Below are 12,316 nucleotides of genomic sequence, written 5' to 3'. Positions count from 1 at the left end.
AAAGGATTTAGTAAGAAGACTCCCAGAGTCATCAAGAAACTAAAAGGATAGAACCTTCGTAAACGGAGTAACGAGGACGAGAAGTACCGCCAGGAGTGGCCCAGGAGTCAAAGTCGGCCCTGCTTCCAGAGAGGTAGACGTTGTGAAAGCCGTCCCATGTAAAGGTGACGACGCCGCCGACGCGGACCGCCGCAGATTGCGGGCTCGTCGGGACGGCCCAGGTGATTGCGACGGGCTGTGGACTCGGTGGCGTTGGGGGCGAGCGCGGGGGGGCGGGGATCGGCGGTGCGGAAGGCGGGGAGGGAGGCGGTGGCGCTAGAGGGGGGCTTGCCGGCGGCGGCGAGGGAGGGGGAGGGGACGTCGGCGGGTGGATGAGCGGCCAAAGCAGCCCTGCCTTCGCAAAGGCGTGGCGCGCGTGGCGAGCCTCAGGCGAGTCTGCACCTGCGGGGACCGCGGGTGCAGGCAACCGGGCTGGGCTCCGCACACCCATCGCCCGGGAGCATTCATGATTCAGCGCACCGCATGTGGCGACGAGGTTGCTGGCCGCCTCGAGCGCCGCCGTCTCGTCGGCGGCTTGCGCATGCGTCTCGGAGAGATAGCCCAGCGCAGTGCACTGGCGCAGACCATCCACAGCAGAGATTGCCGTCTGATAGAAACCACAGGGCGAGGGTCAAGTCTCATCTCCACTAGCGGGCTAGCATGAACGAGGGCCAGGGCGGCTGGCCTGGTAGTACTCAAGCGCGAGGGTGTAGTTGGGCACAGGCCGCATGCGCGTGACGAAGCCGGCGAGAGTGTAGACCTCGGCGAGGCAAGACGCGTTTGTGGCGGTCGGATCGAAGTCCATGGCAGACTGCGGGCAGTGATCGAGCAGGCACCTGCGGAGGGGCTGACGAAGCTAAGGGCGGTGAGACGGGTGGTCTCATCGCCCTGATGCGTCGAGGCACCAGATCAGCTCCAATGTCGACGCCGCCAGCTCTTCCGTCTGGTAGCCGCGGGAGAGCTCCGAAAATCCGAGCCCGGAGTCGCGATGCCCGAGGAGGGTGTAGACGCGATCCATCGAGAGGACGTGCAGCAGCGTCTCGCCGGAATTCGGATCGTGTGCGAAAACCGAGCCACTCGCAAAGACCCGTAGCTTTTGGCCCGCCCGGCACTCGGCCGCGGCGCTCGTCGTCAGGAAATAGCGCTGGCCGGCCTCGCACGTAAGATGAAGCTGGCCGGTCATGTTTCGTGGGGCGATGGTAGTCGCACCGCTCACGTCGCAGCTCTCCCACGCCTGCTCGCTCGACAGCCGCACCAAATCGGTGGAGGAGTTGTGCCACTGGAAAACGACGATCGCGCCGGCGGCGCACCAGAGTGGAGTTTGTGAGTAGCTCACGTCCGGCCCCCACTCACCGTCGTTGCCGTCGGCAAACTCGAACCGTCGCCAGGCTGAAGGCGCGACGGGGTGTGGCGGAGGTCCTGCTGGCGCACCAGGCGGCGGAGCGGGAGGCGGCGACGGGCTTGGAGGTGGAGGGCGGCAGTTTGCCATCTTGCTGCCGCATGGCGGCAGCGGTGGCTCGGGTGGGGGAGGAGCGAAGGAGCAGAGGAGAGGTAGCAGCGCGGCTGGCATTGCGAATGGCCGTCTCGCCAGAAAGTGTTTGGAAAAGGCCGGATCAGGGCATTGATCAGGCGTGACAGGAGAGGGGAGGTGTGACCTAGGAGGTTTTCAAGAACAAGGTTTGTGAATCTCAAGGCCTTGCTGGTGAGTTGTACCCCCAACATTCCGCGAACGTGCACATCTCTCGTAACGATCTCACCTTTCGGCGAACACTGCGGCGTACCCCCTCCCTGTCACACCCCCTCAGCCAGCTCTCCTCGCTTGCTCAAGCAGGTCGTGCCTGCTCTCCGCCTCACGCTCCCACCAAAGCGTTTGACAGCCTGCGCCACCACATACGCACCAACTGCATCGCGCCCGATTGTGCGCGATGGCTCCGCCCCTTGGAAGACACACACCGCGGCGCTCCACCGAGCGGCGAGCTGAGGGGAACGCTTGAGACTCTGCACACCGCGTCGCTGCTGGTCGAGGGGGACAGTGCTGGGGATTCGCCGCCTATCGCTCTGACCTCACCGACCCGCTCAGCAATACTTGCCGCCTCACGTGCCCGCTCAGATGTGCACCGCCATGATGTCGGTCGCGATGTTCGGCCTCCCAAGCCCACGCAGCCTCGAATTCTCGTCCATGCCAGCGCCAGAGTGCGAGACGAACCCCGCCGGCAAGTACGATGGCCCCGTCGACTACACGATCTCGGCGTTTGAAGAATCCTGCATCAAGACGGAGACAAACTGCTACAACCGCTATCACCCAGCTATCCCGCTGGCACGACCAGAGACTTTGGTCCTTCTTCTGCTCGGAGCTGATATCCTGATCCTGCCCTGAACCTTCTAGGCAATGGAGGTCCCGTCGGGCTCCGTGGTCGACTTCCGCACGCGCGACCTCTGGGACCACCCCGACCCGGGGCTCACCCAGCCATGGGATGGAGAAGACGGCGCCTTCGCCCCCATCCCGGACGCCGACTTGAACTTCGACAAGGCGTACGGCGACCTCGCCGCGGTGCACATCATCACCGGCCCAGTGGGTGTTGCGGGCGCCATGCCGGGCGACAAACTGGCGATCGAGATCCTCGACATCACGCCGCTCGCCCAGGGCTTCACCATGTCCCACACGCCCCTTGGCTTCATGAATGTGAGGCCGCTTCCTCTCTGCCCCCCCCCCCCCCCTCTCCGCTCCTCTGCTCTCTTCATTTCCCCTCTCCTCCCTCGAGATGGTCACGCGATCCTCATCGCGCCCCGCACCGCCAAGCCCCATAGATCCCCTCCCCCTGACAGGGCGTCAAACCGGACGGCAACTCCCCTGAGGAATACAAAGCGTGGGTGACCTGGGACTACGACGCGACGACGTGCCCCATACCCTGCCCTCACCCTCGCCGCAACTCCACAGCCAAGCACCCCCCACCCCCCCACCGTCCCGCCGCCCAACACAGCATGTCGTGGACGAGCCCCAGCTTCCCCGACGTCGTCGTCCCGTACGAGCCCTTCCTCGGCTCGATCGGCGTGCTCCCGAGCGCCGAGACGGTCGCGCTCAAACTCGAGCACCACGCGACCGAGGTGGAGCTGTACGGTGCGTCTGAGTGTATCTCGGCCTCTCGGCCAGACCTCAAACAGGCCTCGACGAGATCTCGCGTCGGCCTGAGCTCGGCCACTTGCCTGTGCAGACAATCCGCAGTGGGCGGTCAACCCTGAGCTGGCGGTCCCCGCGGCTGTGTGCGGCGTCAATGGCACGCACGCAACTGAATGCCTGCGCACCCTCGCCGGCGGGGAGTACTTCGGGAACACCGACACGCAGCGCATGGGCGTCGGGACCACGCTCCTCCTCGAGTGCGAGGTGGCGGGCTGCGGCGTCGGCACCGGCGACGTCCACGGCGCGCAGGGAGACGGCGAGGTGAGCATCACGGCCATCGAGATGGCGGCCTCGGTCAAGATGAAGCTCACGCTGGTCAAGCCTGGCGATGCCGGCTACGCTACGCCGACGCCCGCCATGTACGGCACCACCTCAATCAAGCGCATGTCGCCGGGCGAGTTCATCTCGTTCATGGGCTTCCCCTTCAAGAGTAGCGGCACCCTCCCCTCGCAGTACGTGTGGGCAAAGGACCGCATCGACACGCTCGTCACCTCCAAGATCATCCCTGAGTCCATGTCGCTCGCCGGCGCCAACGCGCTCCTCAAGGCAACACGCCTTCTTGCGGCTGCGCATATCTCGGCTGATCTCGGCTGATCTCGGCCTGCCCTCGACCCTCCGCAGGCGCTCACTTTCTTGATGGAGGTCGGCGGCTACACGTACGGCGAGGCGATGGTCCTCGCGTCTGTCACGGTCGACCTCCGCGTCGCGCAGCTCGTCGACAAGCCGGCAGTTGGCATGGAGGCGGTCATCGACCTGACGGTTTTCAAGGGCGCCAAGTACGCCGCTTTCAAGCAGGCTGCCGCGTGGGCAGGCGTCTCGGACGTCGGACCATTGATGGGGTGAAACTGGAGGTGGCACAGCATCGGTGCAATCGCGCTCGGCGTGACTCCGTCCCTCTGATCCGTGGTCGTTCGGGCGCCCTCACGGGCTCACGACCCACAATCGATAATGTACGTTTCCTGCGCCCCCAGTGTATACTTAGCGGGGGAGGGGCAGCCATTTCCCGCATTCCTGTCCGGAAGCGACCGAGAGAGAGTCGCGCTTGTGTGTGTGCAGTTTGGTGCGCAGTCCCTCTCGCCCGGGAGATGACACTTGTAACATTTAATTTGAAAGATGCGTACACAAGGTGTGGGATGCGCGCCACGACTGCACATGCGACATGCACATGCGCGCTATAGGCCCCGCCGCTCCCACAGATCACATGCATGTGCTCAACCTCATCGGATCTCACTTCGCAGGACTCAGGTCTCAGCCGCTGCTGGCTGCTCCACCTCCTCCCACGCGGCGCTTCCCCTCCCCCCCTCCCCGCTGGGCGCCCATCAAGCTTCAGATGCCTGAACACGGCGCGACCCGCGCGCGGGCGGTGGAGTTGACGAGCCAGCACGGCGCGCCCCACGCGGCGATGCGTAGAGGCTGGCTCGCGCCGGCGCCGTCGTCGGCCGCTGCAGCAAACGCGCTGAGCATGCCTGCGGCGAGCTCCTCGAGGTCGGCCGCGTTGCGAATCTTGGCGACGAGGCTCGGCTGCGACGCCGTGGTGAAGGGGAGCGTGGCGACCGCGATAGCACCGCCGGCTGGACGCCGGTGCACTCCGCCGCTCGTGTATATGCCTCCGAGGTACTCTCCGATGGCCGCCGGAGAGATGTTCAGCGCCGGGTCGTAGATGCCTCCACCAAACGCAGTCGAGGTTGCCGCGTCAGCCTGGGTGAGGCATGGCACGTCCCGGCCGCACGCGTGCGCACAGCCCACGCTCCGAGCGGTGTCTTGAAAGCAGACCGCTCCTCCAAACTGTGGTAGGAGCCCAGAGTCCTCACACGCCGGCTGCGCGCGCCACGCCTCAAAGTCGAGCTGGCAGTCGGGGGAGGGCCCGCACTTGACACAGGGATAGGACCCGCCGTCTCCCCTCGAGTACATATTGTAGAACTGGGCGAAGCGAGGCACCGCGGCGTAGCCGGCGGAGCCGTACGCGGTGAAGTCGGGGATCGACCACACCTCCCAGTCGCTCGCGCCCGAATGGGAGCGGAACGCGTTGAGGCAGGCCGCGCGAGCGGGCGCCTCCCCCGTCGAGCACGCCTTGAGCGCGGGCGAGGCCGCGTTCTCATTCTCGAGGAGCACACCGTCGACGCTCGCCGCAAACGTCTCGCCCAGGACGCGCCGCAGGGTCTCGAAGCAGGTCGAGACGGCGCAGACAATGTCGCCGCCGCAGCCGGCGCCTCCCACGTCGCACACGGCGTTGGTGGTCAGGTCAGGCTGCAGCAGCACCTTGCCGCTCCACCCCGAGCTCTGCAGGGAGAGAAGCATAGCGAGGGTACGGTTGGCAGCAGCGTAGGAGTTGGGCGTCATGCCAACCACAAAGTAGGCCAGCGATCGGACCGCGTCGGCGTCGTAGTTGGCTCCGAATACTTGCGTGTTGATCGGATCCTCGATGTACGCGAAGAGTGCATGGTAGCCACTCGCGACGGGAGGCGGAGGAGTGGGCGATGGAGCAGGCGGGCCGCCGGAGAGAGGCGGTGTGGGTTGTGGTGGTGGCGAGCCGCTGCTGAGCTCGGAGCAGGCAACGAGGAGGGAGTGCGTGTCTCCGTGGCAGACGGCGCGGCCGCACTCGTCCCGCTGCCAGTCCTTGCAGTGGCTTCCTCGGGCGGCGCAAACGTCGGTGCCGGCGCAGCCGCGGCGCAGATAGAGGCTCTCAGGGGTGAGCTGCGGCGGTTCGCTCGTGGAGGGAGGGGCCTCTGGCGAGGGCGAGGCGGCTGGCGGTGGAGGCAGCGGCAGGGTGCCACTTGGCGGGGATGGCAACGGCAGCGGTGTCGGCGATGGCGACGGCAGCGGGCTGCTCGTGCCGCAGGGTAGGAGGAAGGCGCCTCCCAGGCACACGGACCGCCCGCACTCGTCCGTCTTGTAGCTCTTGCAGTACGAGCCCGTGCCGATGTAGCTCTGGCAGAAGGTGTCGGCCAGCGCCGCGCATCCGCTTTGCAGATACTTTTGCACGTCCGGGCCGTCACCGGTGGAGGGGGGGAGGGAGGGCGACGGTGAGCTGCCATCGAAGCCGTCGCTACTCACCGGCCCCACCTCAACGTCGGCGCAGGAGGCGTACCAGAAGTCGGTAAAGTTCCACAGCCAGTGCAGCGTGTAGGATCCTTCGGGCGTGCCATCAGGGAGGGTGATCTCTGCCGAGGTGGTGATTCGGCCCTCCGCACCGTACTTCCAATAGGCGAGGCAGTCGGCCCCGATCTGATCGAAATCGACCCATTCGGGCGACTGCTTGAAGGGAGCCAGGCGGATGCGGACGCATGTTCCGTCCGACTGCCCGTTTCCAGCGTGCCCGTTACCCATCCACGCGACAGAGAAGGGCTCACCAGGCGCAACTCTAGCCATCGGGTCTGATACCCTGTCCTGGCGGCAAGGGCGCATGGCGTCGTCCGAAAGGGTGATGCCGTGCTTGGGGTCGATTGCAGCCTGGCACTGCTCGAGCGTGGCGAGCGGGCAGACGTAACGCTGGAGGAAGAGCTCGCCCTCCCTGTGCGTAATGCCACCGCGAGAGCGACCGTCTGTGCCGACGAGGGTGACCCAGGAGTGGGCGGTCGCGCCGCCGAAGAGCGAGAGCAGGAATGGGGCGAGGGTCGGATGCATGTATGTGTTTGTCCACCGGGTGTGCGACGTGTTCGCGGGCGTCGTGCGCAGCAGCTGCCTTGTTCTGCGACAGTGAAGGCCGTCCTGGTGAACAGCACGTCAAGGCGAAGGACCGCCGCGCCCAATGAAGTCACGCTCGCGTTTCTTTTTCCTTTTTGGGAAGGTGGCTGAGGGAACGGTTTTTCGATAGATTCCTTTTTGCCAGTGGGCGCGTGGTTCGGGAATTCTTTTTGCTACACACTGAAGTGGAAATAACCAGTCGGCGACTAGCCGGGGTCGTCCTCCCGATCGTGTGTGTGGAGAAGTTTACACCTTACTTACCTTACCTTACCTTACCTCCCGATGGGGGACTAGCGCACTAGCGCCGTCTTCCACATGGTCCCTCGGGTCCCTGCTGCTCCTAATCTCTTCGTACATGCTCCTGCTGATCTCCGCAAAGTCCTCGCTGCTCCCTCCCTCGTCTCGCCCTGCGCGTCTGCTCCGCCTCACCGTCTTCTGCCCTGCGTCGTCTGGCGACGGGTCCTCCATAGTCGGTCGAGGTCGCCGCCCTCCTCGTGCCTCTTCCCAACGTTCCCTCGGCGGCCGATGCCGTCTGCTCCGGCTCCCCAGTCCCCGGCTCTGCCCTGCTCTCGTCTGCGCTAGTTTCTGCTTCGTCATCACCGGCGTCTCTCCTCTTCCTTCTCCCCTTCTTGTATGCTTTGCACATCGCGTCGATTCCTTTTCTGTCGTGTGGAGTTTGCGCAGCGCGATTTCTTTTCCCATTACTCGCATCGCCGAAGATAGGCGCCCGTGGGGACCCCGCAATCCCCTTCCCCCCTCGGAGGGCCGGACTGAGGCGTCGAGGGCCCCGCTCTTTCCTTCGCATAGCGGCCACTCTTCGGATCGCTGGTCGAGCGACCCGGGGGATGCCCCGCGCGCCTAAACCCCACGGCGCCCAGGCGCGAGAAACGAATCTGCGAGGCGCGGCCGCTTATGCGGCCCGATGGGGAGGAGTGGGGCGGATTACGGGGATCGTTGCTTGCAGCTCCATGGCGATGGCGCTAAGAGGTTCCTCTTTCCGCGCCCCCCCCGCAAGGCGCGCGATACACGGATCGGCTACTTACACCGCCCTTCCCTGCAGCGAGCCCCCTCCAACCCACCCGCGCTAGGTCTCGGGGGACGCAGGGGTCACTCCCGACGACCTCGGGAACTAGCCGGGGCAGTCGGAGAAGGGGCAACTCCGTGCACTGACGGTCGGCCGCCAGAAAACACGCCTGCGTGGCTCGGGTTACACCAATCCTCGCTACCCAACGCGGCCAAAGGATATCCACCTCGAGAACCTCGAGAGCTGAGGGTACCCTGCCCCGCCCCCCGCCAAAAAACGGACGCGACCATGTCGGACGGCCGCCTAGCGCCCAGCGCGCGCCAGCTCGGCTCCCTCGCCGGGTCACGCACCTGGAAGGCGTGGGCTGGGAGGAGCACCGGCGGAGACTCGTTCGCCGTGGGAGATGTCACCGCTGGCCTCGGGCTCGCGCTTCGGCGTTTGGGACGCCAGCGTTTAGGACACCGCTGCTGCCCCATCTGCTACGACGAGCGAGAGGATGGCGACGATGACTGGCACCTTCTGTGGTGCGGCTGCGCCGCCTGCGGGACGTGCATGCGTCGGTGGGCGCAGACAGCGCTGAGCGATCGGCAGGGCGCGGCGGTGCCGGCGGTGTCGCGGTCGACGTCCTTCATCGAGAGGCTCGTGGCCCTGACGTGCCCCGTGTGCACTGCGCCGCTGCGCCCCGCCGATGCGGTAGACGTCCTCGCGCGCGATGCCTCGCTGCTCCAGGCCTTCGACAAGCTTCTTCGCGACGCGGCGCTGCGCGGTGCGCCCGACTACCGCCCGTGCCCGCGCGCTGGGTGCAGCGGCGGCGGGTTCGTCGACTGGCGCTGCGTCTCCTCCGTCACGCTCGCGCGCCGCTCGCGCGCGAGCGCCGTCGGACTGCTGCTGCTTGCGGCCGGTGTGACGGTCGGGAGGTGTGCCGCACTCTCTGCTGAAGAGACACCGGAACCTCCTCCATACACACACCTACTCGCGTCACTCGTACACGCGTTGCTGCGGTCCTGTAGGTGCGCGGCGCTCACCGACCTGGCGGCGGCTCGGGCTCTCGCGCTCTTGTGCGCCGTCGCGCCAGCAAGCGCGCTGCTCGCCTTGGCGGCGGTGCGGTGCGGCAACGCGGCGCGGTCTCTTGTCCCGCTGTCTGTCGAGTGCCCCGAGTGCGGCGGTGCGCTTCCAGCTCTAGGATTCTCGGACCCTTCTAGGACCCTTCTAGGACCCTTCTAGGACCCTTCTCACCCTTCTAGGACCCTTCTAGGACCCTTCTACGACCCTTCTAGGACCCTTCTAGGACCCTTCTCACCCTTCTAGGACCCTTCTACGACCCTTCTACGACCCTTCTACGACCCTTCTAGGCGGCTTCCAGCTCCCCACCACCGACGCGGTGGCGGACGCGGCGGCCGGCACACGAGACGCGGCGGCGAGAGGACGAGGCCGAGAGGGCCCGGGAGGACCTCGAGGCTGGTCCGCGAGTAGGAGGGGGCGACGCGGCGTGGGTGCGCGAGAATACGCGTCCGTGCCCTCGCTGCGCGGCGCCCATCCTCAAGGCGGGAGGGCGCAAACCACCTACGATGGGAGATCTATTATTCTCACTCGACTATTGTTGTTCTCAAGGCGGGGGGGTGCAACCACATCACGTGCGGGGCGTGCAGGACGCGCTTCTGCTGGGCGTGCATGCGGCCAGGCGCACGCCACCTCGCGCCTAATCTCGAGCAACCTCGGGTAATCTGGGGCCACCTCGCGCCTAATCTCGAGCAACCTCGGGTAATCTGGGGCCACCTCACGCCTAATCTCGAGCAACCTCGGGTAATCTGGGGCCACCTCGCTGCCAGGCGTCCGGTGCACGCCCTTCGGCTGCGCGCATGGCGCCCCGTTCGGCAACGCCTCGCCGTGGCGGCCCGAGCGCGCCATCGCCGGCAACGAGATGGAGAGGCACGGCCAGGTCGCCGCACACACAAACATACACAAACACACACGCAACACACACGCACACGCACACGCACACGCACACACGCGCGCGCGCACGCACGCGCACGCACGCGCACGGGGCACTTGTGCCTTGTACCTTTCTTTGGACGTGGAGTCGCGAGGGTCGCCTCGCCCTCACCCCAACACCTTGTGCGCGCGCGCGCGTGTGTGTGTGTGTGTGTGTGTGTGTGTGTGTGTGTGTGTGTGTGTGTGGAGAAGTTCACCTTACCTCACCTCACCTCAGGTCGCGGCATCACTGGCCTACGGCGGCGCCGCAGCCGCTGCGGTGGTGGCGGTGGGCGCCGCAGTGGGCGGCACACAGGCCCTGCTGGGTGTGAGTGAGCCCGTGTGGCTCACAAGCCTCGAGGCGCTGCTGGGTGTGCCATCAGCCGGGGTGGGGCTCGTTTTGGCCTTGCTCGCGTGCCTCGACATGCGGCGAGTGGGGTGAGGCGAGAAGCGTGTAGCGCATTGTGATTGGAGAGGAGCGCCATAGTCTGAGGGTTAGGTTTCTGGAGCCTCGGGTGCTTTTAGACTTTTGATCGGGTCAGGGGAGAGTGCGACTTTTACCACTTCGATCGTCTCGGAGCGCCTAACTCACTCTTGTAGCATGCAGCATGCAGACTGCATGGATTTGCCTCTGCATAGACGGCTGATTCTACATTCCGTATTTCTCTGAAAATGCACAATGCAGATGCAGAATGCAGAATGTGTAGAACCCAGCCCAAAATGATTACTGTTTACTCTGTATGTGCAGGATGCAGGATGCAGGATGCAGGATGCAGAATCGGTCCCAAAATGGATTCTTCTGCATGGTGCAGTGATGGCAGGATGCAGAATGCAGGATGCAAAATCAGACCCAAAAGAAATTGTCCGTTGGGTGCAGCTCACAGCTTTGAGCCTGATTTTGCATCCTGCATCCGCATCCTGCATCCTGCATCGGGTGCAAGGCATCTGGCTTTGGGCCCGATTCTGCATTCTGCATTCTCCCTCCTCGCAGTAGGGCCCATGCCCCTCAACCCTGTTGCTGCTGAGGGGGCACACCATCTTCACATCTCCGCAAAAGTGCCTGCCGCCCCTGCCAATGTTGTCCGCATTCACGTCGGGTTGTTTGTTGTAACTCTGACCGAGGTGGTTTGTCGGCTCCATTCGCACAGCGGTGCCCCACGCGCGGCGCGTAGGGCGCGGATGAGGCGTCGAAGCGTGTACACTTGTGTTTGATGTTGTGGCCCTGAACTTAGGTAGGAAGAAAAAGCATTAAGTAAGAAAAAAAGAAATTCCGCGAGCGTGACACGCCCTCGGCCAACTCCAACGCCCTTTCCGCCCTGACGAGACGCGAAGAAACCTCATTTGCGCGCATGCTGCCAACGAAGTCCACGCCGTTCGTCGCTTTGTCGTCGGGCAAGGCCACGCCGCTCCTCGGGGAGAGTGAACCAGAGGAGCCGTGGTTCAAGCGACCAAACACAAAAAGGCGTGCCTGACCCCTCCAGCGAACGCTGCGCGACTGCCCGCCGTGCAGGGGCCCTGCGCTCCTGCACCATAGAACATAGATCCTGCACAGCTTCAGTCCACCCCAATGTCATGTGCGCACCGAGCCGCCCGGCTACTTCCACAGGCTGCTCGTCGCGGGCGCCGCGCTGCTGGCAGCCACCTGCGCGCTTGCGCTGATCGGCGCCTCCCCAACTCTCGCCTCCCCAACTCTCGCAGTGGCTGAACCGCCGAAACCCTTCGTCGACGCTGCCCATGCCGCGTCCGTCTCGCCCGAGGCTGCCAAGGCTGGCTTTGCCTCGGCGGTAAAGGCGATGCCGGAGGGAAAGAGTCCTGCGGAGGCCATGCGAGCGGCGGAGAAGGCGGCCGAGAAGGCACAAGAGGACGCGGGCGCAAAGAGCGTGCTGCTCGCGGCCGATCCATCCAAGATGCCGGACACCAAGCCGTTTGTCGACGCCGCTCACGCGGCGTCGCGCTCGCCCGAGGCGGCCAAGGCCGCGGCCGCATCGGCGATCAAGGCCATGCAAGAGGGGAAGAGCCCTAAAGAGGCGATGCATGCTGCCGAGAAGGCGGCCAAGGAGGCGCAAGAGATGGTCGGCTGGGCGTCGGCCAAGGAAATGTCGTTGTTGACGGTTCAGGGAGGCAAGCCGGGCGATGACAAGGACGAGGCAGACGAAGACGAGACCGACAAAGACGAGAGCGAGGAGGAGAAGAAGAGCGACGAGCAGAAGGAGTGGAAGCGGATGGGACAGGCAATCGGCGATGACTGGAAGTCAAAGGGACAGGCAATCGGCGATGACTGGAAGTCAAAGGGCAAGCAGATGGGCGATACCGACTGGAAGGCCTTGGGTGACAAGATGAAGGACATGGGCAAAGACGCTCAGGAGACCGGTGGGTGGTCGTGGCCGTCGTTCGAGAAATCCTGGAACCCCTGCCACTAA

At 65.0% G+C, this 12,316-nt stretch overlaps 3 protein-coding genes across 3 annotated transcripts; all 3 read left to right on the top strand.

The window, feature by feature from the left end:
- Window positions 1–2,161: 2,161 nt before the first annotated feature.
- On the top strand, window positions 2,162–4,332 carry AMI5 (Formamidase; the record flags this gene model as incomplete). The annotated part of the gene is made up of 6 exons (XM_005791162.1): window positions 2,162–2,374; window positions 2,426–2,722; window positions 2,866–2,936; window positions 3,021–3,157; window positions 3,252–3,703; window positions 3,839–4,332. 6 exons carry the CDS (start codon window positions 2,162–2,164, stop codon window positions 4,058–4,060), a joined length of 1,392 nt encoding a protein of 463 aa, XP_005791219.1. The 3' UTR covers window positions 4,061–4,332.
- A 3,871-nt stretch (window positions 4,333–8,203) lies between these two features.
- On the top strand, window positions 8,204–9,180 carry EMIHUDRAFT_454578 (hypothetical protein; the record flags this gene model as incomplete). Its single annotated transcript, XM_005791161.1, has 3 exons — window positions 8,204–8,842; window positions 8,936–9,090; window positions 9,170–9,180. Exons 1-3 carry the CDS (start codon window positions 8,214–8,216, stop codon window positions 9,178–9,180), a joined length of 795 nt encoding a protein of 264 aa, XP_005791218.1. The 5' UTR covers window positions 8,204–8,213.
- Window positions 9,181–11,245: 2,065 nt separating this feature from the next.
- Window positions 11,246–12,316, top strand: EMIHUDRAFT_224205 (hypothetical protein; the record flags this gene model as incomplete). The annotated part of the gene is made up of 3 exons (XM_005791160.1): window positions 11,246–11,360; window positions 11,431–11,470; window positions 11,503–12,316. The coding sequence occupies 3 exons, from the start codon at window positions 11,246–11,248 to the stop codon at window positions 12,314–12,316; spliced, it is 969 nt and encodes a 322-aa protein (XP_005791217.1).

This window comes from Emiliania huxleyi (assembly GCF_000372725.1).
Source record: "Emiliania huxleyi CCMP1516 unplaced genomic scaffold EMIHUscaffold_115, whole genome shotgun sequence".
NCBI classification, from domain to species: Eukaryota; Haptophyta; order Isochrysidales; family Noelaerhabdaceae; genus Emiliania; species Emiliania huxleyi.
This window is presented reverse-complemented; position numbering and strand designations above follow the sequence as displayed.